The sequence below is a fragment of the Sphaerodactylus townsendi genome, linkage group LG02 (assembly GCF_021028975.2).
Source record: "Sphaerodactylus townsendi isolate TG3544 linkage group LG02, MPM_Stown_v2.3, whole genome shotgun sequence".
Lineage (NCBI taxonomy): Eukaryota > Metazoa > Chordata > Lepidosauria > Squamata > Sphaerodactylidae > Sphaerodactylus > Sphaerodactylus townsendi.
In genome coordinates this window covers 2552361-2576049 of record NC_059426.1, presented here as the reverse complement: position 1 = coordinate 2576049, position 23689 = coordinate 2552361, and the positions used below count along the sequence as shown (strand labels likewise).

At 46.6% G+C, this 23689-nt stretch overlaps 1 protein-coding gene across 1 annotated transcript in view; it reads left to right on the top strand.

The window, feature by feature from the left end:
* Positions 1 to 23689, top strand: part of SPAG16 (sperm associated antigen 16) — a 464997-nt gene that overhangs the window by 25716 nt on the left and 415592 nt on the right. Inside the window, exons 7-9 of the mRNA XM_048484850.1 lie at positions 2772 to 2889; positions 6647 to 6716; positions 11657 to 11793. Of these exons, the coding sequence (XP_048340807.1) occupies positions 2772 to 2889; positions 6647 to 6716; positions 11657 to 11793 (325 nt within the window). The remainder of the gene's footprint in view (positions 1 to 2771; positions 2890 to 6646; positions 6717 to 11656; positions 11794 to 23689) is intronic.

The window sequence follows — 23689 nt, the reverse complement described above, 5'->3', positions numbered from 1 at the left end:
GCCCTCAACCCATTTGGGTTTCAAACATGACCTACGGAAAATATTTGTAACAAACAACAAAGGATCGATGGTATTGATACCAGGTGATACATGAAGAGAAGAAGAAGAGTAGAGTTTGGATTTCTATCCCCCGTTTCTCTCCTGTAGGAGACTCAAAGGGGCTTACAATCTCCTTGCCCTTCTCCCCCACAACAAACACCCTGTGAGGTAGGTGGGGCTGAGAGAGCTCAGAAGAACTGTGACTAGCCCAAGGTCACCCAGCTGGCGTGTGTGGGAGTGTACAGGCTAATCTGAATTCCCCAGATAAGCCTCCACAGCTCAAGCAGCAAAGCGGGGAATCAAACCCAGTCCCTCCAGATTAGAATGCACCTGCTCTTAACCACTACGCCACTGCTGCTCCAATGAAAAACAATTGTTCCAACACTTGACTAGCACAACTTGGCAGAACTGTAGAAATAGTAGAAATCGCAGTTATAAGCTTTGGTGGCACGCTTGACACCAAATTTCCTGCTGCTGAATGAAGATATATGTGAGCCATCTGTTAAGAGTGGCTCCTCTTTGAACAGAGGGCAAAGATGGCTTGTTTCTCCACTTGGAGAATTCATTGATGCTAAGATTCAGGATGTCAATGCATGAGGTATTTGCCCCGAGTTCACTGTGGTAGGTGGGTGGGATTGTACCTGCTTCCAAACAGCATGGTGTTGCCTTTGTTCACCCTCCAGGGTTTCTGTGGCTCTTTTCCAATCCTGCTCAAACCTGCCTTGCTCCACAGCTTGGGAAATATCACAACAAAAGCTGGGTTGCTGCTAAGAGGATAGAAAAGCTCACATTTTCCTGGGCCCTCCTGCCCAGCAGCCATTTCCCCCAACGTAACCATTTCCTTTCCCTGGTGCAAAAGGTTTTTTTAAATCTTTTTTTTAATTAAACATTTTAAATTTTGAAAAATTGAAGCTAAAGAAGTTAAATCAATGATTTACTAGTATTATGTTGCTACACCATTACAGCAAAGTATGAATCAGGTTCTCTGAATTCCAATTCCCCGGATTCTTTTTTTCCAGTTAAGTCTCTACACACTTTCCTAAGGGTGATATATGAAAAAAAGTATCTCCACAAAGAAATGGGTTAGGGTCTGCCATTCTTTTTCAAAAACATAGCAGCGTGCAATACTGGTAAATGGCAAAGTTGAAACAAAAACTGCTGGGGAAATCTGCTGTGTGGCAGCCCTGTTGCTGCTGAGCTGCAACGAGGAAACTGCACAAGCCCGTCCCTTTGCCCGGAAACCTCAGTCATCTTTCCCAGAGAACCACTTGTCTGGGATGCTCTAGTCTAGGCCGATCCTGCATTGAGCCGTGTGTTGGACCTCTGTGGACCCTCCCCACTCTAAGGCCGTTTCCACACGGCCACGCTCGGGGTGTGTGTCGGCGTATGTGACGCCGATGCACCCCCCCCGGGACCGTTCACACAAACGGTCCCGGTAGGGGTGGGGAAAATGGCGCAGCCTGCGCAGAGGCTGCGCCATCCCCCGAATGCCTTACCGTCCCCTCCTGGCTTCCGGCGCGTGGCACAGGCCAGGGGATGCGTCCCCCCTGCCCTGCACAACAGCTCTAGAGTCGCAGGGCAGGGGGGCATGTCCCCTGGCCTGTGCAACACGCTGGAAGCCAGGAGGGGAAGGTAAGGCGTTTGGGAAAGGGGGGTAATGGCGCCTTCCAGCCGCTGTTGTTCGCACGGCAGCAGTTGGAAGCCGCTGCTTTCGAAAAACCTCGCTCAGGGAGCAAGGTTCGAAAGCAGTGGCTTCTCACCACTTGCTGCGATGAAGCGGCGGTGGCCGTGCGAACCCCTCCCCAGGGACGCTGTTTTTGGCATCCCTGGGACGCTGTATTCCACCCGTGCGGAAACAGCCTAAGATTCTATGAAATTCTGTGTCACTAAATTTTGAGGGCAAATGCAGGAGCAGCATCACTACCCACAGAAGCTCTGTCTTAGCACTGTGAGAGAGCTAGCAAGGTTTGAACGACATCCTGCCAGGCAGTGTTGACAGTACCATAACGGAGGAGACAACAGGAGCAGGCAGAGAGCCTCTAAACAGGAGACGTCGTCCCTTCTCCCAACGCTCCCCCTGCCCCCTTTGTCTGTGGCTCTAGGCTCAGTCTGTCTCCAGAGTCAGGGACAGAGGGTTGCCATTGGCCAGAGAGCATTTGCGTGCCACTTGGCTAAGTCCTGGCATATTGAACCTGGGTTGTCGTGTCCCTTTCCCCATTTTGATTGCAACTTATTACAGTGTTTTTTTTCCAGAATCCTGAGGTGGAATTTAACTGTCTTAGCCTTGTCAAATGACTAAAACATTTCTAAACATTATCATATGAAATATATAGCGAATGTACCTGAAAGAACACCATGGGTTGCCGGTAGCTTTTACAGAAGATTTCAAATATATGTTCCATTGTAATTAAAATTACAAAACTCACTCTGTTCTTTATCTCTGTGAATTAGTAATTTGTTTGGCTGTCAAATTGTATGTTTGTTTGTTTTACCAAAAGACATAAGATTCTTCTGCAAGTTAGAAGGAAAGATCACGAAGACTTCTTTGATAATGAGGGAAAAGAGCATTTCTAAAATCCCCCTGCACTGACTTGATTGCTGGCAATAAGAATTCTGAACATGAGAGCCCTTTTCCCTTTGGCGTCTTGGGGAGAGTAAGATGCTAAGGAATGCTGCTTTCCTCTTGTGTCGTGACCTTTCAGTTATTTTTCACACCTTTTTTTTCTTTGTAGGCTGAAAACACATTATGCATCTTACGAGCCGATGTTGCGCAAACTGAATGAGAAATATGAGACTCTGTTGAGACAGAAAATGCTGACCAGCTTGGAGAGAGACAGAGCGGTGTGGCAGGTAGAGCTCCAGCCGCCTTCGGATGCGTGGGTGCCTTTTGACCCTTGCAGGCCTTTGGTTATAATTACAGGTTTCATTTTCTGTTCTGTGTTATTCTGGCAATTTGGAGTGGATCACAGAAGAGCTCTAAATGTCTGTCGTGTCTGACGGAACGGGTCTCATGTCAGAGGTTTTGATTTTTCCTGGATGCTAAGTACTCATGCCTTGAAATTGTTTGGTCATAAATTTGAAAGTATAATGAAAATATGATCAGAGGGGAAAAAGCCTTTCTGCAGGGTGGAACAAGTTGGAGCCCCCTGCTTGTGATTACAGTCGACAAGGGGCATTGTTTGGAAGGAGTTTATTTCTTGATGTTTTGTGACCCTTTGAAACATCATTTAAAAAAAACACTGACTAGTTAAAATCAGCCGTGATTTCTGTGCTGTGTGGGGGGACTGGATGTGGCCTCACTCTTTTCAGGCCTCCCCACTGTGCAGCCAAGAGCTTGTGAGGCCAAAGCAAGGGGAGGGGAAGGGAGGCCAAGGTGGCTGCTTGTGTCATCACACCTCTCCAAGCTGCTCAAACCATTAGAAAAAGCCCAACTGAGAAGCTTTTAGAGGAGCTAAAGGGAGCATCATCTCAAGTACAAGGGCAAGAATCCTGGCTCTCTGACTGAATCCCTGCCCTATATCATCAGGGTTAAAATCCACAGTGTGTTCGACAGCCTCTTTGCACCATAGTAGAAACAGGGAAGGTGGGGGAGGGTCGGTTTGACAAATTATCTGTGGTTCCTGGCATTCCTTGCTTTTTATGAAGTGTTTCTGAGAGAGTGGAAACATCCATTTGCCCCTCTTTAATCACCCCAGCTCAGTGTATGAGGGAGCAACTGTGCCATTGTTGAGTTGACATATTTTACACTTAGAATCACAGAGTTGGAAGGGCCTGCACAGGCCAGTTAGTCCAACCCTCTGTTCCATGCAGGATCAGCCTAGAGCATCCTGCTGATTGAAAACTGCCTGTCGGGGGAGCACCCCCCCCCCCCGCAACTGATTCCACTGCTGAACTACTCTCACTGTTAAAAAAAATTCCTAGTATCCAGCCAGTACCTTTCTGCCCATAATTTAAACTCCCGATTGAGAGCCCTCTCCTCTGCTGCCAACAAGAACAGCTTCCCTGCCCTCCTGTCAATGGCTGCCCTTCAAATCCTGAAAGATTAGTCATGTCCCCCTCGACCTCCTCTTCTCCAGACGGAACCTTCCCAAGTCCCTCTCCTCCACACCCACTCCATTCTGCTCACATCCTTATTTAGATACAGTGTGAAAGTGACCACCGTTGTTTCTTCCCTTCTCCCCCTACTTCTCTCACTCTTTCTCCTGCCTGCAGCCCCTTTTCTTATTTCGTCTCTCCTCCATGTCTGTCACTTTCTCTATCTGACCCTCACTCCATCACGCTCCCTTTCTGCTTCCGCCGCCCCATCACTATTTCTTTCTCTCGCTTTTTACTCCTTACCCTGTCAGTCTCTTTCTGCCCCACCCATCACACATCCTCTCTTTTTCTGCCTGTCAACCCACAACTCTCTCTCTCTCTCTCTCTCCCTTTCTGCCTTTCTGCCTTCCATCTCATCACTCACTATTTTCTTCCCACCGCTATTACACAAGTGAGTCCCCCACCCCAACTTTTGGTAACTAATTCCAAATCCTGAACTTTCTCATTTTCCTCAATTGCTATACATCCTCTAAAGTCGTGGTGGCGAACCTTTGGCACTCCAGATGTTATGGACTACAATTCCCATCAGCCCCCTGCCAGCATGGCCAATTGGCCATGCTGGCAGGGGCTGATGGGAATTGTAGTCCATAACATCTGGAGTGCCAAAGGTTCGCCACCACTGCTCTAAAGCAAGATGATGGGGAGGATCTATTGGCTGTCCACAACTGAGGTCTCACCAGATCCCTCACACCAATTTAGGATGGGGGCAGATCAAGGGAATGAACAACCAGACAGAAATAGCTTCCTATTCTCCCACCCCCACTGACAGGCACACCGTGACTTCACCCTCCCAAATTGCTGCTGCCGTGGCTGGGGTTGCCAAGGAGATCTGGAGCCACAATGAGGCAAAAGGGGGCAGTTCCCCATCAATCATTTGTCCTGCCCCTCCAGTCACCACCAGGGGTTGGTGTGAAATCTGTCACAAGTCTTTCAAGTGTACATTCTCCATGTAAAGGGGGAAAGGAAAGAGTCGAGGCAAAAAGGCATGAATCCTGACATAACTCTTTCCCAGTGTGGATTCTCTATGCAACTGGCTAAAACAAGAATGACTAGTTAGCAAGGCTGAAGAGTCCTGATTTTAAAAGCCTGCAAACAGGAAAGTCAAATTATGTTGGAGGGGGGGAGGGGGGATATATATATAAAAAGAAAAGAAGGGGTAAAAGCCATGTTGCACCAGACTCTGAACATACATACATACATACATACATATATAGTGTTCTGCAATAGTCCTGAAGAACTTTTATTGCTGGGGAAATTATTTTTGACAGAACAGGAGACAAATAATAAGACCTTTAGGCTTAAAGGTAAATGAACGCAAATATTTTGCTAATTAATGTGACCCCGCAGGAATCTTATTCACAGGGGAGGGCAGTGGTTTTTGAATACTGGGAGTCTCATTTGACATCAGTTTAATAACTTGATCCTGCAAGGAAATGGACCGGTTCCTAACTTCAACCCAACAATAGCTAAGTTTCAAGCATAGAACTACAGAAAATTACAACCTCAGCTTGTTAACCCCAAAACAAACGAAGAACAGTTAGCTACAGATGGCATGACTGACGTTCTTTGTTTGAAAACTCTGCATTGAGGGGCAGAGCTCTCCGTTTCCTTTGCAGAAACCTTATGGAGAAAAGGAGGTTGTCTTTGCAGTTTCAGGTGTCAATAACTGGAAGAAAGGCTCCCACACTTCTTTAATTCTGCAAACTATGTAACATAGTTGTTTGGGAGAGCATTTTTATGAAGCTAATAGAGAACAGGACTGCAGTCTGTGCCACAGTGTGTGCCGTTCCAACATGACCTTCCAGCACTGTTGTCATTTTTTGTGTGTGATTCCGTTTTCTTCATTGCTTGACATAGCGCGTCTGATACTTTTCTGCACTTTTTGAATTTTCTTAACCCTCGTCCTGTTGCGTTGCTTAAGAGATCTCTCATGCTATTTAGTTACACTGCTTTATACCATGTGATCCACCTTACGGCTCAAATAGAAAATGGGTCTATAATGGGTTGGATGCCCCCCCCCCCCCATATACTCATCCCCCCTCCAATAAAAAAATTTCTGGCTACAGGCCTGTTGCCCTGGCTCCGGGCCATCCTCCTCACTGGCTCCGGGCCATCCTCCTCATTTCTGGCTACAGGCGTGGTGCGGCTCCCCACCTCCAGTTCTGGGCCTGCTGCAGCTTCTCTCTCCCAGTCACCGCTGCTCGTGGCCCCCCCCCACCCCCATCCTTGTGGCCCTGGAGGAGGAGGTCTGCACGTGCTCAAACAATCCTTTTGTTTTTGAGGGAATTTAAATCCCCATAGGTGTATTTTTTTCATGGAGTTTAGATTTTTCTGCAAATGTGGGGGGAGTCGGAGAAGACCCTCATTCTTGTGTCATGGGTCCAATGCTCAGAGTTAGGTCTCCGCAAATGAGCCCTCATGTCACTATTAAGTATATAGATGGTTTATAATTTTTCTTGGTAAGGAGAAAAAAAGTTCTTAATGGTATTTCCCCTTCTCTTTTATTGTTCAGATCACTGGCTTGCGAGCCACCCTGCAGAGTTCAGAACCTGGGAGCACCACCCAGATATTGATGCCTAGAGGTAAACATTCTCCTATGTGCAGAAATCCAACACTTGACAAAAAGCATTGGCACCACCCTGGTTCATGGCTCATCCTTGGGAGGATTGCTGCAGAACCCAGCAGGGCCTTCTCCTTCCACTATCCCTGCCAGCTGAGCAGTTAGGAACTGGACAGGCCAGTGGGTGCCTTCTGTATCCTGCCCTTCCCCTTCCCCTCGGCTAGATCAAGGAACATGAGCTCTGGGTGTTGTGCCACGAGGCAGGGGGGCAGTGACTCTGCCTGCCTCCTGGATCCCGGGGGCGGGGGTGTGTGTGTGCCAGCCCCAGATGCTCAGCTGGCAGGGAAGACCCTGCACTGATTATCTGAGCTAGAGGACCTGACTGCCGGATGGGCCCCAAAGACTGCTCCAGACCCTGAGACCCAGCTACCTCCCACTCTGCAAGTGCTTCAGCAGAGCAATGGGGAGGGGGCCCCTGATCAGCTGTGACATACAAGAGAGGCCTGGCGACAGGGGTGGAGGGCATGGACCCACCAATCACTTGCCTCCCAGATTGGGTAGGCTGCCACCACTTGAGAGCATAGATCTAAACTGAAAATACCTCCCCTCATTTTAAATAGCTAGAAATGTTTTAAAATGCCATCTTGCTTTTGAGTCACTGCAGGACCTGTAAGGAAAACAGACAAGGGCGTTATGCTCTTCCTGTTTGTTGTCAGCTTTGACTGTGTGTACAAAGTGACACTTTTTGTGCAGAATGCAGAATTGTCCCCACCACGCAGGACCCCTGCTGCTTGTGCAAACCAGAGGTCAGGTTAGGTAAGCAGGATTGATTTGCTTCCAAATACAGGTCAGTTACAGGGCTATGTTGTGGTGTCTTATTAGCATACAGTGATAAGTTGCAGAGTTAATAAAAATCTTATCTGCAGAGAAGAGGGGTTTCTTCCCCTTGCCTTGCTGGTGCTATTGAAGCAGGCATGGCCTATGCTGATTAGTTCATAAGGAAAAGAAAATAAGGCTGTTTAACCATCTTACTAAAGTTGTTGTGTTCCAGTGCCATACCGGGGCTAAACTGCACCCAGGGGCATAACCATCTCCCCATGCATTCCCCCGGCTCCCTGCGGCCCCCTTGTCTCACTTAACAGGGAGCCAGCAGGGAGGATGGGGGAGGGTGGGGCTCGGACTGGTGCTGCAGCTTCAGGCCGGCTCCTCGGCCACCCGCCACTGAGCCCTGCTTCCCCCGGCCTTCCTGCCGCCTGGCTCCTGCTGTCCCCATGGCCTGGGGAGGGCAAAAGCCAGCCTGCAGGGAGGTCGCGGGGGCAAGGCTACCCCATGTCCCCATTAGCGGTACGCCACTGTTGTGTCCCCAAAGCTTCCTTAGTAGTTACATCACAAAATAGACTTTTCCATATCACATTATTCACTTACCCGGAGAGCAGTGTCTGCATCAGGGATCCCCAGCGTGGTGCCTGTGGGTCTCATGACTCCCACTGATACATTTCCGGGTGTAGAAAGCATAAGGTAAGGCTTTTGCCCAGCAAAGCTTCCAATGGATGGTTGGAGATTTGACTGGCAGTGCAGGTTTTTGAAAACGCTGCTTTGGCAGCAGCTGCCACCACAAATTAAAGATATACGCTGTATTGCTGAAGTTTATCTGTGGCAGTTATTTTGTGGCCGACTCTACCTCCCGTGGCAGTCATTTTGTGGCTGTGCCCACCATACTGTGTCAGAATTCCAAATGCTGAAAACTGTTGGAGACCTCTGGCCTGCTGTATGACTGCAATTCTTCACCTTTTCATACATTTTCAAGCTAAGGGCAGTTTTTAAACATGCAGACTTCTAGAATTATTGTACTCTAACTATAGAAAGGCTCCAGAAATAAGTTATGGGAAGAGCATACGCTCAGTCCGACACTAAGTAAAGCATGGGAGGGCAGGATATAAATGTAAACAATAAATAAATAGTTTTTTAAAAAAATAAAAAAAATTTAAGCCTTTATTGGCATACAGAACATACAATATAAATACAGTTAAAATTACTAGATAAAACTTCACACTGGATCATAAGTTCAGTTCGCCAACCTCAGCCAGAAACTTTGCCACTGTGAGACAACAGTCAAGATCATTACAGTTTAAGAGCATATTTACTTTATCAAGCTCTGTCAGGGTTTTCATAGAGTCAGTGATTTGTAATAATGAGCTGGATCTTGGATTCTGGTAAAGTGGGCAGTGGAGGAGAATGTGCGCAATGGAATCCAGCTGCCCTGGACTGCAGGGGCAAAGCCTCTTATCGTTTGGTAGACCCTTGAGTCTTCCTCGATGGAGCGGGGATGGCATAATGTTAAATCTAGCCAGCATGTAGGCTCTCCTATATATAGGGTTGGTAAGCGCTGCAATATAGTAGGCTGAGTTTCCCTGCACAAATGGAATGGCCACATTCATTGGCGACAATAAATAAATAGTCAGGGTGCATCTTTTATAATACAAAAAGCTGGCCCCAGCGTCAAAAGTGTTCTATCTAAGGTGAATCTGGAGCTATGGAGGAGGGAAACCAAGCACTGCATCCCAGGTCCCCCTCCCCCCCCCCACCACCCCAAATAAGCATTTCTGGAGATTCCAGAACTTTTGTAAGATAATTAGATGGCCAAGCATACTGTTCCTTACAAATAAAATTATTCAGTAGAGGCTCTTGGATTAATCGTGCTGGGAAACACTGACTACAGGGAGTCCTCACAGTCCTACAATATAGGCAGCCAGAAGATGACATCTTCACTGGAAGGTGCTAGATTTTCTCCTGTCAGAAACGTTAGAAACCAACAAAAGATCCAGTTGCTGGATTACAAGCAGAGCAGAAAGACGTTAGCCACAATTTCCCATCTACTGGATGATGTACTTGGACTGTTGGGCTTGTTTTTCGCGAACAGGAAACGCACAAGACGCCCTCCCATCAAATAAACAGGCTTGTCAGTCATGACAGCATCTGCTGAGTAGCTGGCCCAAAAGAAGCTCTGACTGTGACTCCTGGGATCATGCCATCATTTGGGCTAACTGTCAAAGACCCATTATGCATGGAATGCTTAACCCGGGCCTGTTCACTGCGCAGTCGGGTTGTAGTGGAGTCTCCTCGCATTTCTCTGCTTACGTACGAGGATGCAATCACTGCACAGCTTGTTTGCTGAACTCTCCTGGGTCTGCTTTTCCTGGGTCTCTCAACTGTGCCCATCAACTCACTCTTAAGGGCACAGATCTCATCACACCCAGTAGTTTCAAGATTGCTGGCTTTGTAAAATTACTGTTATATCGATATTGTAGCCGCTTTCCAAAAAATAATCCCCTCAAAGAGACAAAGCTATTCCCTGGACCACACGCTGCTGAAGAAGGAATCATGTCCTTGAGCTGATATTCTCTCCCCCACCCCACCCCACCCCACCCCACCCCTCCTCTCCTCTCCTCTCCTCTCCTCTCCTCTCCTCTCCTCTCCTCTCCTCTCCTCTCCTCTCCTCTCCTCTCCTCTCCTCTCCTCTCCTCTCCTCTCCTCTCCTCCCCTCCCCTCCCCTCCCCTCCCCTCCCCTCCCCTCCCCTCCCCTCCACACACACACACACACACACACACACACACACACTTGCTGCCACTGCTGTTGCCGCAGGAAAAGAAAGAGGCTTGTTATTTTGATATTCATGTATTAGAGCTGTCTTTTCAATAGATCTAATAGGGTACAAATGCTTGAAATTAAAATCAAGTTTTAAAAGCCATCCCGATTACCTGGGAGGGAAGAAATAGAGCACGGGAGGTGGAGTGTAACCAAAAAGACGCCCTGCTTGGGCTATCCACAGCAACGCCAACTTGTCCCCTGAATGTAAATGAACACCATACACCCCCAACATCTGTTCCTTGCTATCCCGTAGTTCTCCGTGGGGGTGGGGGGGTGTCATACCATCCCTGGAAAAGGAGGGGGCTGAGTGCAAGAGAACATTGGATGTATGGAGGGAATGAGCACTCTATTATTGTTATGTCGAGATATTGGTATATCGATATGAGAATTTAGAAGTTGGTGAATTTTGACTAAGCCTGTGTGGCTGCACTTTTTCACTTTGACTTCCACTTGCTGGCTACCAAAAGATGCCGGGAGGACAAGTCGGAAACAGGAAGGAACTGGCAACGTGGAAGGGAGGCAAAGGGAGGAGGCATGGACGGCAGCGCAAAGGAGAGGGAAGGGTGAAGCTAGCTAGTCTGGCCATCTGGGGCAAAACTGTGCTCACTTGCAAATCTGCCCTGTTGTGGTGGCAAAACACGTCATGCTAGAAGTGGTGTTGCTTGCCCTGGAGAGAATGGAAAGTGAAAGCGGGCCTTGAGGAAATATGTCCATACAAGAAATCTTGCCACGATGGACATTAACCCCTGCAGTGCAGCAGACACTTTGTGCATTAACAGCTGTAGTGAGTGGCGTCTATCATGTGTTTGGTAACATGTGGAGAATAGGTTGAATTAAATTACACGGGGAATATCCTAGCATACCAGATATATTCATTCAACACTGAAGGTGAATGATTCCATGTCACTCACATTCAGTGCTTGAAATCTGAGTTATGGATACCCTTTCCTGTTAAAAGTCCAGATAGTCTTTTATATGCACTTCCTACCGTTACAGTTTTTACTGTCATTCTTTGTTGGACTGAAGCATACCATGTTTCTGCTGGGGAGTCTCTAAAAAGCTACATGATTTAACAGAGGTAAAGAGAACCACATATGGTTGTATTTCTGTGGCATAAGAGATGTGCTGGATTTGTTCAAGACTTGGATGTTATTGTTGGCGTTCCTTTCACTTAAACACGACTCATTTTCTGTTTACATAGGTTATGTCTAGTTTTATTTTATTTAATTCTTCATTTCTGAAACTAGTTATAGGATACTGGTTGTTACGCAAACCATGAAAAATATTAACACCAAACTGATCTTTCTTCATAGTTGGCCATGGGTGTGAACGAGAGGAGGGAATAGAAGGACCTTCCCAGAGAGCCCTCAAAGAAGCCAAGGATCCAAAAATGTCTTCTGGGGGTCATCCGTGTGACCCAGTGAAACAGGCAGACAAGAGGTATCCAAAGGTATGACGCCTCTCATTTGGAATGGTTGGCATAGGATTTGGCCTAATATTTTATCATCTAATATTGACATAAAAAGCAGTGCAAAGAAGCACAAAAGATCACTGTATCACTGTTTGCCATAGGTTGTTTAGCCTCTTACCACCCACATCCATCCCAGAAGGCCTGCCTGCTGCCTTATGAACCTGCTTCACCGCTGCTGTTATCTTTGGAGGACCTGCTTTGGACACCCTTGCCTTCTGAGATTAGGCAGGTGGTAACCTGGAGAGGACCTTCTTGGTTTTGGCACCAAGGCTCTGGAACTCTCTCCCCAGGGATAGTCATCTGCCCCCTTTTGTTGCCATCTTCTGCCAGCTAGTGAAGGCTTTTTGTTTCATTTGGCAATGACCCCTCCTTCCTAACCAATGTTTCAATTGCTGTTTTTATGTTGTGTATGTGTTTTAATTCTGTTGCATAATTGTTTTAATGATGTGCACTTTGGGAGGGGTTGGTTTTAATGGGTTTAAAATGTGATTTTAGGATGTATGTTTTAAATGTTAGCTGTCTTGGTGGCCCTTGTAAGGGCAGAAATGCAGAATGAAAATTTTGTAAATAAATAAATACCTTCAGGCATGGGTCAGAGAGACAGGCAGGGCCATCCGAAAGTATGGATGAGTGTCGGTTGCAAGATGGACATTTGGCAGGAGGGCCAACTTTGGGACAGATTTCATGCAGACTTTGGGGTAGAGAGTTCTGAGGCCATGGAAAAAAACTAGTCCCCCATTTTTCTTTGGGGGAATACCGAGAATTTTTTTTTGGGGGGGGGGGGGGGGGGGGTATTGAAATATCTGCAATATTTTTATCAAGACTAATCATACATACATAAAACCTTTATTAGGCATAATACCAATATCAAGACTAATCTTATTTTGTTAAGAGTTCTAGGGGACCCAAGATGGCTGCAATTTTTTTTCTGTCATACCTAGAGGTGCTCCCTCCCAGCTGCCTTCTGAAGTTGGAAATATCTTTCTTTTGTGTAACAAAGATACAAGCTTGCTGGTGGTGGAGCTGTCTTTGAATCATGAGAGGTTTGCTAAATTGCCATTTTTGAATTATTAATTCAAAAGGTTGTATTCGTTGTCATGGGGTATATTGCGTAATTTTCAAGTGTTCATGTATAATTCAAGTATTATGGCATTTGTTGTCTTGAACTGTGGTTAATGAGGCTTTGTTGATGTCAGACCCCGGGTCCGAAAATAATAGAAACTGTAGAGTTGCTCTAAAGTCTTTATTTCAAAGTGATCGGTAAACATCAGCAAAGACGATTCTGGGGATCCCGTGCAAACTACTGGCCTACATTCCCCAGAGTTCCCTGCCCCTTTGTCACGAAACATTTCACCCTGTTCCCACTACAAAGCACTAGAGGGCTGGGAACATTTCATGCATGCTGAGAGCGACTCTTCCGGGCTCCCAGGGCCACAGGCAAAGGAGGGTGATCACCGGACACCTGCAGAGAAGAAAGCTACACAGTTCCCTTCGCAAATGCCCACCTACAGGCCTGACACTTGATTCTGAAGGATTTTTTTGGAATTTTGAGTACTACCTTGAACTGACTGTGCTCTTGGAGGGGGGGGGGAGCATTGGGGACATCCAAAACATTAGAATGTTCTACATGTGAAACAAATTTCACTTGGTTAAGGCAATGCTTGGCACAGTGTGTCATGTGCAACTTTCTAATGTGCAACTTTCCCATAATGGTGTGTGTGTGTGTGTATGTGTGTGTGTGTGTGTGTGTGTGTGTGTGTGAGAGAGAGAGAGAGAGAGAGAGAGAGAGAGAGAGAGAGAGAGAGAGAGAAAAGAAGGGGTAAAAACCATGTTGCACCAGACTCTGAACAAGGCAAAGAAAAAGACAGAGAGGGCAAGATAGTGTTCTGCAATAGTCCTGAAGAACTTTTATTGCTGGGGAAATTATTTTTGACAGAACAGGAGACAAATAATAAGACCTTTAGGCTTAAAGGTAAATGAACGCAAATATTTTGCTAATTAATGTGACCCCGCAGGAATCTTATTCACAGGGGAGGGCAGTGGTTTTTAAAAACTGGGTCTCATTTGACATCAGTTTAATAACTTGATCCTGCAAGGAAATGGGCCGGTTCCTAACTTCAACCCAACAATAGCTAAGTTTCAAGCATAGAACTACAGAAAATTACAACCTCAGCTTGTTAACCCCAAAACAAACGAAGAACAGTTAGCTACAGATGGCATGACTGACGTTCTTTGTTTGAAAACTCTGTATTGAGGGACAGAGCTCTCCGTTTCCTTTGGTTAAGGCAATGCTTGGCACAGTGTGTCATGTGCAACTTTCTAATGTGCAACTTTCCCATAATGGGGTGTGTGTGTGTGTGTGTGTGTTTGTGTGTGTGTGTGTGTGTGTGTGTGTGTGTGTGTGTGTGTGTGTGTGTGTGTGTGTGTGTGTGTGTGTGAGAGAGAGAGAGAGAGAGAGAGAGAGAGAGAGAGAGAGAGAGAAGGGCAGCTTTGATTTGGTGAATTTCATTGCTGAAAAGAATGAGTTACATAGATGAGTTGCTCCAGAAGAAAATGGTATCTTGCTTGCAGACCTTTTCAAGAAAGGACATATTTTTGTGAGTTAAAATTTTGCTTGGTACTTACATAGCTTTATATCACAAGGGACATGAAAAAGAATTGCAAAGAAACAAGGGACATTTTCCTAAAGATTCCCAGCTATGTCTGCACCAAGTATTAACACTGAAAAAAAACACCACTTGGGTCCTCTTTAACAACACATATAAAATTTGTTCTTTAGAGTTGCTACTGATGAACATCACATTTTTCTCTACTGAATCACATTTTAGCAATCTCCTAACCTCCAAAAACCCTTCAAGAGTCCTTTGGGGAGAGGGCGGGATATAAATCCTAAATAAATAAATAAAATAAAACCACTAGTCACCAATTTATTTTTTCTGTTTGTCCATATAATCTATGTTTCCAACTGTCCAAATTTTTTTTAAAAAAATTACTTTCTTTAAATAACAACGTGAATTTGGCCATTTCTGCCTGCTCAAACGCCTTCACCTACTATTCTTCAATTGTAGGTATATCTGGTATTTTCCATTTCTGCCCTCTAGCTCCTCCAGTTCTTGATCTGATCGAGAACAAGGGGGGGGGGGGTTGCCTCAGCTGGTTCGTGGGCCTGATAAGTCCCCTCAAGGGACTGGATCCAGACCCTGGACTGCATGTTTGACACCCCTGTCTTAAACAAAAAAAGACCAGTTCCAAATTATCAAATGTATTCTCTGCATCCAAAAATACCAAGACTGCTTGTTTTTCATTATGTTTTTCCAAATATTCCAGCATATCTATCACAGTCCTGACATTGTCTGTCAGGATGGCAGCTATGGGGGTTGGGCGTCCTGGGGAACTGTGGCTTTCAGCTGTGCACTGCTTTTGCTACTCTGCCTTTTTCCACAGCTGGCTTCTCAAGTCACCTTGGATGTCTGGAGATGTTGCGGGGAGCTGTTCTGCTGAGGGTTTCACTTGTGGGGGGGGGGAGGGAGGATGAAAAGTACAATGCATAATAGCACTGGTCTGAGAGCCTGAGCTTCAGAACAGACTTCTGTTGCTTTCCTGTCACTTGCAATAAAATCTGGAACTTTTGAAGTTTGCCTGGTTCTTTGTCAATGCAGGGGAGTCCTGACAGTCTCTCAGTTGTGTTTTAGATAAAAAACCACATTGGTCTTTATGAATGACATCCTGTAACTTGATTTTCAGTCTGTTTGCTAAGGTTGTTGTAAATATCTTATAATCACTATTCAATAACGATATTGGTCTGAAGTTCAAAGATATTTCTTGTCCTTCTTTAGGTATCAATGCTATTTTAGCTGTCTTCTACGAATCTGGCATCTTTCATCTTTGTAAGGTAGAGTTCACTGTACTTTGCAGAGGTTGTGAGATCTCATCCTCAAAGCAGTTATAGTATTAACCCGAAAGACCTTTCCTGGTTTAATTTTGTATAGCCTCCACTAGTTCTTGTATTATTATGGTGCCATTCAAAATGCTCCTCTGTCGGTAATCTTAGGCAAGTTACACTTTCTAAGATCTCTTTTTGTGTTTATCGTCAGTTTCTTGACCTTTATATAGAATTGCATAATGGGTACAAAATACTTTTTATATTGACCTATTGTCCATCAAAATATTGTTCTTTTCTTGTTTCAAAATCATTCTCTTTTCCTGCTCTTTTCTTAATTTTTAATTTTAATTTTCTTATGCCAACAACTTTTTTGGTTTATTGGCAGATTCAAGGTTCTTTTGGTTTACCTCCTTCAGCTTTGGTCTCAAGCCTTCTGATCAGGAATGCCTCTGATAGACGTTTGTCAGGTGGCCACCTGGTCCGTTTCTTTAACTCTAGGAGAAGGAACACTGTGCAATCAATATGGATTCCAGAAGTGACTCCTAAGTAAGCAGAGCAATCCTGCAGGGTCTGTTCACTTAAGGAGCTCACGCCCTCCTCCTTGGAGCTCTGGTGAGAGCAGGGTCGCACTGACCTGTAATTGTGGTTCATCGAGTTGTCTTCTGGGCAGGCACCCATCCCTCCTTCCTTCTCTGCTGTGAGCTCTTACCCTACCCTAGTGATTCTCCAGAGACAGACTTTATGAAATAGGGATGCATTCTCCCCATTTGATAAGGGGAGGGGGAGGGTCAGAACATAATCATGGACATGGCCCATCCACCCTAGCAGAGGGAGAGGGAGGAGAGGCATGCAAGAGGAGGGAGGGGAAGTATGCAAGGGAAGGGGAGGGAGGGGTGGTATGCAAGGGAGGGGAGGGAGAGGGCCTGGAATCTGGACATGGCCAACCCACCCTAGTGAAGGGAAGGGGAGGGGTGGCATGCAAGGGAGGGGGAGGGTCAGGGAAGGACAGAACATGGTCATGGACATGGCCCACCCACCCTAGCGGAGGGAGAGAAGGGGGAGGCATGCAAGGGAAGGGGAGGGAGGGGAAGCATGGAAGGGGAGGGAGAAGTGGCATGCCACCCCTCTCGCTCCCTCCACTAGGGTGGGTGGGCCCTTGCATGCCACCCCTCCCTCCCCTTCCCTTGCATGCCTCCCCCTCCACTAGGGTGAGTGGGCCATGTCCAGATGGCGGACCCCCTCCCCTTCCCTCCCTTGCATGCCACCCCTGACTCCCTTCCCTTGCATGCCACCCCTCCCCTCCCTCCCTCTGCTAGGGTAGGTGGGCCATGTCCAGATGCCGGGCCCCCTCCCCTTCCTTGCATGCCACCCCTCACTCCCCTTTCCTTCCTTCCCACCTTTGTATGCCACCCCTCCTTCTCCTTTCCTTGCATGGCACCCCCTCCCCTTCCTTGCATGCCACCCCTCACTCCGCTCCCCTTCCTTCCCACCTTTGCATGCCACCCCTCCCTCTCCTTTCCTTGCATGGCACCCCCTCCCCTTCCTTGCATGCCACCCCTCCCTCCCCTTTCCTTGCATGGCACCCCTCCCCCTCCCTTGCATGGCACCCCACCCATTCTCTCCATCCCCCCTCCCTCTGCTAGGGAGGGTGGGCTATATCCAGATGCCAGACCCCCTCCCTTTCCCACCACTCCCTTGCATGCCACCCCTCCCTCCCCTCCTTTGCATGCCACACCTCCCTCCCCTTCCCCCTTCCCCTTCCTCCACTACCCCCCTCCCTTGCATGCCACCCCTTCCTGCTACCTCTTCCCTCCTCTCCCTTGCATGCCACCTCTCACTCACTCACTCACTCACTCCCCTCCCTCACTCCTCTTCCCTTGCATACTACCCCTCTCCTCCCCCTCCCCTCCCTCTGCTAGGGTGGGTGGGCCATGTCCAGACACCGGGCCCCCTCCCCTCCCTTGCATGCTGCCCCTCACTCACTCCCTCCCTCACTCCCCTCTGTCCCTCCCCTTCCCTTGCATGCCACCCTCCCTCCCCTCCCCCTTCCTCCACTAGGGTGGGTGGGCCATGTCCAGATGCTGGGCCCCTCCCCTCCCTTGCATGCCACCCCTCTCCTCCCCCTCCCCTCCCTCTGCTAGGGTGGGTGGGCCATGTCCAGATGCCAGGCTCCCTCCCGGGGAGGGGGCCAGGCGAACATGCATACTTACGGCATGTGGGGAAACACAGTAAAAAAGGCAAGAGAGCTCCTTGGGCTGTGTGCAGGCACTGTCCCCATTGTACCTGCACAGAAGACCTCTCGATGGACAACAGTTACAGGCAACTCTGTTTTCCATTCATTACAGAAAAGCCTGAATGCATCGAGACCTCTTCCGAGTCTTCTAATGGTTAAGCAAAAGGAATGGCGTTTCCCCTCAAACTGACACAGGGGTCGCAGAATATGGCATCAAGTCAGAGCCGACCTATGGGGACCCTCATGGGGTTTTCAAGGCAAGAGACACGCAGGAGTCGTTTGCCATGGCCTGTCTTTGTTAGTTTTTAAACCAGATTTCTATTGTGATATATTGATTAATTTAAAAAGATGTAAGCAAAAAAACCCCAATATGAATATTTCCACAATTAAACATTTATGCAGATTAAAAATAGATACTAATAATTGGCAACTCCTGTTAGCCTGGGTCCTGCCATATTTAATTTGGGGCCATTCATGGAGGGGGGCCTTGGGAACTGTTCGTGATGATTCCAGCTTGTACCATCTGCCTCTTATCCCACTTTGCAACAACTTCTGCAGCTGGGGCAGTGGGGAAGGGGGAGGTTTTGGATGTCTGTTTCTCACTGTCTGAGGACTGTGTCTGAGTGTTTGTGCCTCCCCCCCCCCCGCCCAAGAGGTGGAGAAGGGAGGGGTTTGGGAATGACGTTGCCACTGTGGGGGGTATAATGCGTTACTTGTTTTATTGCATTCAGTTCTGACAATAAGAGGTCATCAACTTTTCTGTGCTTGCAATCAGTAAATAAGAATTCTGCTTTCAGAGTACCCATTTGTCTATTGGACAAGTCTGCAGCTGTGATACCTTCCTTCCTTCCTTCCTTCCCCCAGAAAATGATAATTCTTTCTGTCCTAAATTATGGATGTTGTCTACTAACCATTTTTGTTATATTTAAACCAAGCCGGCATATTTAAATATCTTTTAAAGAAATAAAATCTAAATGTATTAGCATTTAGTTTTTCATGTTATTGAATCACTCTAATATATGTATAGCTTTTTCTCATGCCTGAGATTATTTATGTTGCTTTTCTAGTATTATTTGACTTCTGGGAGTATAAAATTAAATCTTAATTGTTTTTAGATCACACTAAAACGGTAAATGAAGCTCCAGACCCACATGCTGGCTAATTTATGAATTCGTAATCGTCAAAATTATTCTGCTCCCAAGTCGGCTGCTGGAAATGCTTTTTCTGTGTATTTTAAAAACCACTTCATTTGGGCTACTATCCAGCAGTGTATTAAGGATCCAGAATTTGTGGCTTTATTGATGGACGTATTCCCCTTTTTTTAGTAACTACCCTGACCATTTAATTGCCACTGTACAAGAATCATATGTGAGAATCTGTTAAGATTTTTCTTAATTGGCAGATTAACATTGGATTCCTTTATTCTAATGGGACATACATCTTACTGACTTATAATCATTTGTATTGCATCACATTACCCAGCTTTGAAATGTCAACATTTCTTGGATTACATATCAAATCTTGTTTTACTTTAGTCTGAGAAGGATTTGGGGGAACAGAAAAGTGAGCGGTGTCTCCCGTCAGATCCATGCTTGCTGGGCTTCGGCAGGGCTTCCAGCCTGAAGGTGAATCTTGTGACTAATACCTGAGTCAATCGGCTTTGCCAATGCAGAACATTCTCACAGTCCTTCTCCTTTGTCTAGAACTGAATTGCATGGTGGGGATGCGTCAGACAAGTCTCTGGTGTGTGCCTTGTGGGTGGGGGCATGGCTGAGCAGAAGAGTACCTCCTCCAGATGCAATCCCTGGCAGCCCCAGCTAAAACAGGCAGCTCCAGCTAAAACCGGGGTCTGCAACCTGCGGCTATCCAAATGTTCACGGACTACAATTCCCATCAGCCCCTGCCACCATGATGGGCTGATGGGAATTGTAGTCCATGAACATCTGGAGAGCCACAGGTTGCAGACCCCTGAGCTAAAAGAATCACGTGGCAGGTCATGTGAGAGCCCTCTTCTGCCTGAGACTGGTGAGCCACGGCCAATCAGAGAAGGCGGAACTGACCAAGGTTCTGACTTTGTATCCAGCAAGCCATATGTGCCTCCCACCATAGCAAAAGTTAACCTGAGCCCTTAGAAAACCCCACTCCATGTTCTTGCCGCCTGGGTCTAATATTCTTTCATGTCCTTATCCAGCTTGCTTTCAGTAGTAGGACAGGCACGGTGCTTAGACCGCAAGTTCTTTTACATCTCCCCCATCTGGTTAGGCATAACATTATAATTGTATATCCCTTTTTCCTTAAGACTGTAAGCAATAAGATTTTTGTTTTTGTTTTGCAGATGATTGGGGGTGGGGGTACTGCTTCTAAAGTACTTGCTTATTCCCCTGTGGTCTCTCTTCGTAGCTTTTGTTCCATTTGATAGTGGGACAAAATAAATTACAGGAAACACTGCTTCTGACGTATATCTACTTTTCTTAAAATGACTTGTCTGTCTTCCATAAGGTTGCCAGTCAATGGCTGAAACCCAATAGGAAACCTGATGGAGCATAAGGGTGCCAGTGTCACATGCAACATGTTGTCACTTCCAGACGAAACCATAGAGTTTTGGGTGATTTCCTGAGCAACATGATGTAACTGTTCGGTTGTATGTGCCACCTGCAATTAAAAACAACCTTTTCTCCCACTGGCCAGTGGAGCGGCAGGTGGGACGAGTGGCTCGCTGGTGTGACAGTGGGCAGTCCGGCAGCAGTCCTTACTGCAGTGGTGATGCTGTTCTGTGCTAGAAGCATTTCTTCGTTCATCTTTCTTTATCTGGACTCGAAGCTTCTCTGATTTTGAGTGATTCTCCTGTCCCCATGCCAGTTGATTCTGGAGTTCTTCTTTGGCTTAAAACACATCCTGCATTACCCTTATCTCTCTCTCTTTTTTAAAGCTTAAAAATGATTCTATTTATATATTGCCCTTCCAGTGGTACTTAACCCTTGTCCTGCAGATGAAGGGTTGAGGCAAGTAGTTTGCCTGAGGCCACTTATCAAGTTCATTGCTGGGGCACAATTTGAAGCGGAAATTTCCTGAATTCATGTTTTCAAGAGCTGGAAGTTAATTACCACTTTGTCTTCTCCATCAAGCCCTGACCCACTCCCAATTCTTTTGCTTTCTTTCCGAGAACTAGTCTTTGCTGATTAAAAGGGAGAAGTAGGAGCAGAATTCTGTTACACCCCCAGTGTAGGTGTTTGTTTGTTGGTTTGCAGTGAGTGGGGTGGGGTGGAATTATGCTAACCCCCACACCACCCCAAGACTCACATCTGCTCTAAACAGAGGAGATGGGGCTGTCAACATTCATGGGGATGAGAGCTTTGTTTTCTGTAAGCCTGTTTTTACGCTGAAGTCTGAGAAAGAAACCTCCTTTATAGACCTGTATAGTCTGCCTGCAGCACCTGTAAACAAATTGCAGCCATAAAGTAATAGAGGACAAATTGAGACTGTCTCTTGTGATTTAAATCTGTTGTAAGCAATTTCCCAAGGTTTCCCCAGGTTAACAAGTAAAGAGAACAAATAAACAAATGAAAAAAGTCCCATTATTTTTAAAACCTCGATCACGTTCTATCAGTCTACTTCTTCGCATACAAATTTTTCATGCAAACATGGAGTCCTTCAGATAAGACAAAACCATTTGTATTTTCTCAGTGGAGGTCTTCGGTTCTTTTACTGAATGACTATATAGTTCTTTATTGTTTTATAAGTTTAGCACATACATCTACAGCGCATCTGGAATTTAAAGGTATTTTCTTACATTTATTTAGTATACAGCTTAACATACCTTTCTTGTACTCTCACTATCAGAATATGTAATGGATGCTGTTAAGCAGGAACCAGATTTCCAAGCAACGTGTCCTCACATTTTATTCAAAGAAATGCTTTCATGTGATCAAGTGGGTTTTTAGTCAGGTCTGTGGAGAGGTGTATAGGAATGGCACTTTTGACGAGTCCATTTGGACTAAACTATTGATGAGACTCTGAATGGCTGCTGTAACTATCTGTCTTTTATGGACAATTGTTTTATTGTTTTATTGTTTTATTGTATTTATTGTGTTATTGTATTTATTGTATTTTGGAATGCCAATAAAGGCTATCATGTCATGATCAAGTGCTGCTGTTGGAAGTAATGAAGAAAAGCGTTAATGTATGGAGCCCTTGCAGAATATTACCACGCTCCCCAAACTGCAAATATCTCTGTATTTAAAATCAGCAAAAGCAAGTCGATTTAAGCTGTTACTTTTTGTAGTATGACTATACGTTGAGCATCTGTTCATGAATCAAGACAGACCCCCCCCCCCCCAATCAGTTCTAACTGGTGCCCTCATATCTGTCATGTGAAATGTCACAAAGGGTCTGTCAAGGTAAATGTTGTCTGGATTCCATTGGCGTTTGTAGCATGTTGCTGAAGCGGAGCTGGAGTCTAGTGTGGCCTTCTTCTCACTTCATGATACCTTTCAGGTATTTCTCAGGACCCCACTTGTAAAGTCATTCCATGTTACTTATTTGCATCTTTTAATCAACGAAGGTCAAGGCTTATATTTTAGTCAGAGAAAGCCAAGCATGGAGCCCTCACCTTCGGCTCAGCAGCTGGCAGGCCGGCAGTCAGGCAGTGAAGATCTGTGTTTTTTGGCAGTGACAACAGCTGCTTGTCAGGACTGCAACTCCCAGCATGCACTGGCTCCCGCCTTTTTCCAAAAAGAGCGGGAAAGCAAACTGAGAAGCTTGAAGTATGTTCACCCTGTCTTTCATGTTAGCCTGTTAAAGAAAGCTGCCCCTCCGGATGCTTGGCACCCCGACCTCCCCCCAGCTGAGCTGTATGAGATGAATGGCGAATTGCACCAGGAAATTAGCGGCATCATTGATTCCCGGTTGCACAGGGGTCGGCTACAGTACTTGGTCGAGTGGAAGGACCTCCCCTCTGGGTTCAACGAGTGGGTGGGCAGCCGTCACCTATCAGCCCCGCGCCTTGTCCAGGCATTTCACCGTGCCCATCCGGTCAGGCCAGGTGGAGGGGGGCCTTAGAGGGAGCGGGATGTCAGGACTGCAACTCCCAGCATGCACCGGCTCCCGCCTTTTAAAAAAACAAACAGAAAAGCAACATGAGAAGCTACATTCCACCGGAGCTTCAAGGCCAATGAATGGCCAGAGACTGGGTGGGGAGGGAAAGCTGATTGGTTGTTGTTGAGTTCAGAAATAAAATAAATACTGGAACTGAGGACACGAATCCCCAGTTGCAACACCCTGTCGTTAGGGCGACATAAATCAATAAAGTTCCTTTTCTGAAGTTAGCTTTGTCGGAGTGTGCTCAGCCTTACGCTGCTTAATCAACTTTTTAAAAGTCTGCAACGAGAGACAAATCAGAAGCCCTGCTGGGCAAAAGCTGCTACTGGGATGTTGGCAGGAGTGCGTCGCGTATCACTCTGGTCTTGGCTCATCTTCACCGGCTTCTAGTTTGTTCCCAGGTACCATTCAAGACTCTGCTGCTGACAAACCTGTATGGTTTGGGACTAACATATCCAAATGCCTGCCTACTCCTTATGACCCTGCCCAGCCACTGCAGCCATCTTTGGAGGGGCTGTGTCTGCTGCTCCCGCCTTCTGGGGATCAGGTCTGTGACCCACCCACTCCCCAGAGAGAGTTGCCAGTCGTCTTCTGTTGCCACCTTCTGCCAGCGGGTGACAACTTGGTTGATCTGCTTGGCATTCCCTCGGTGATTCCTCGTT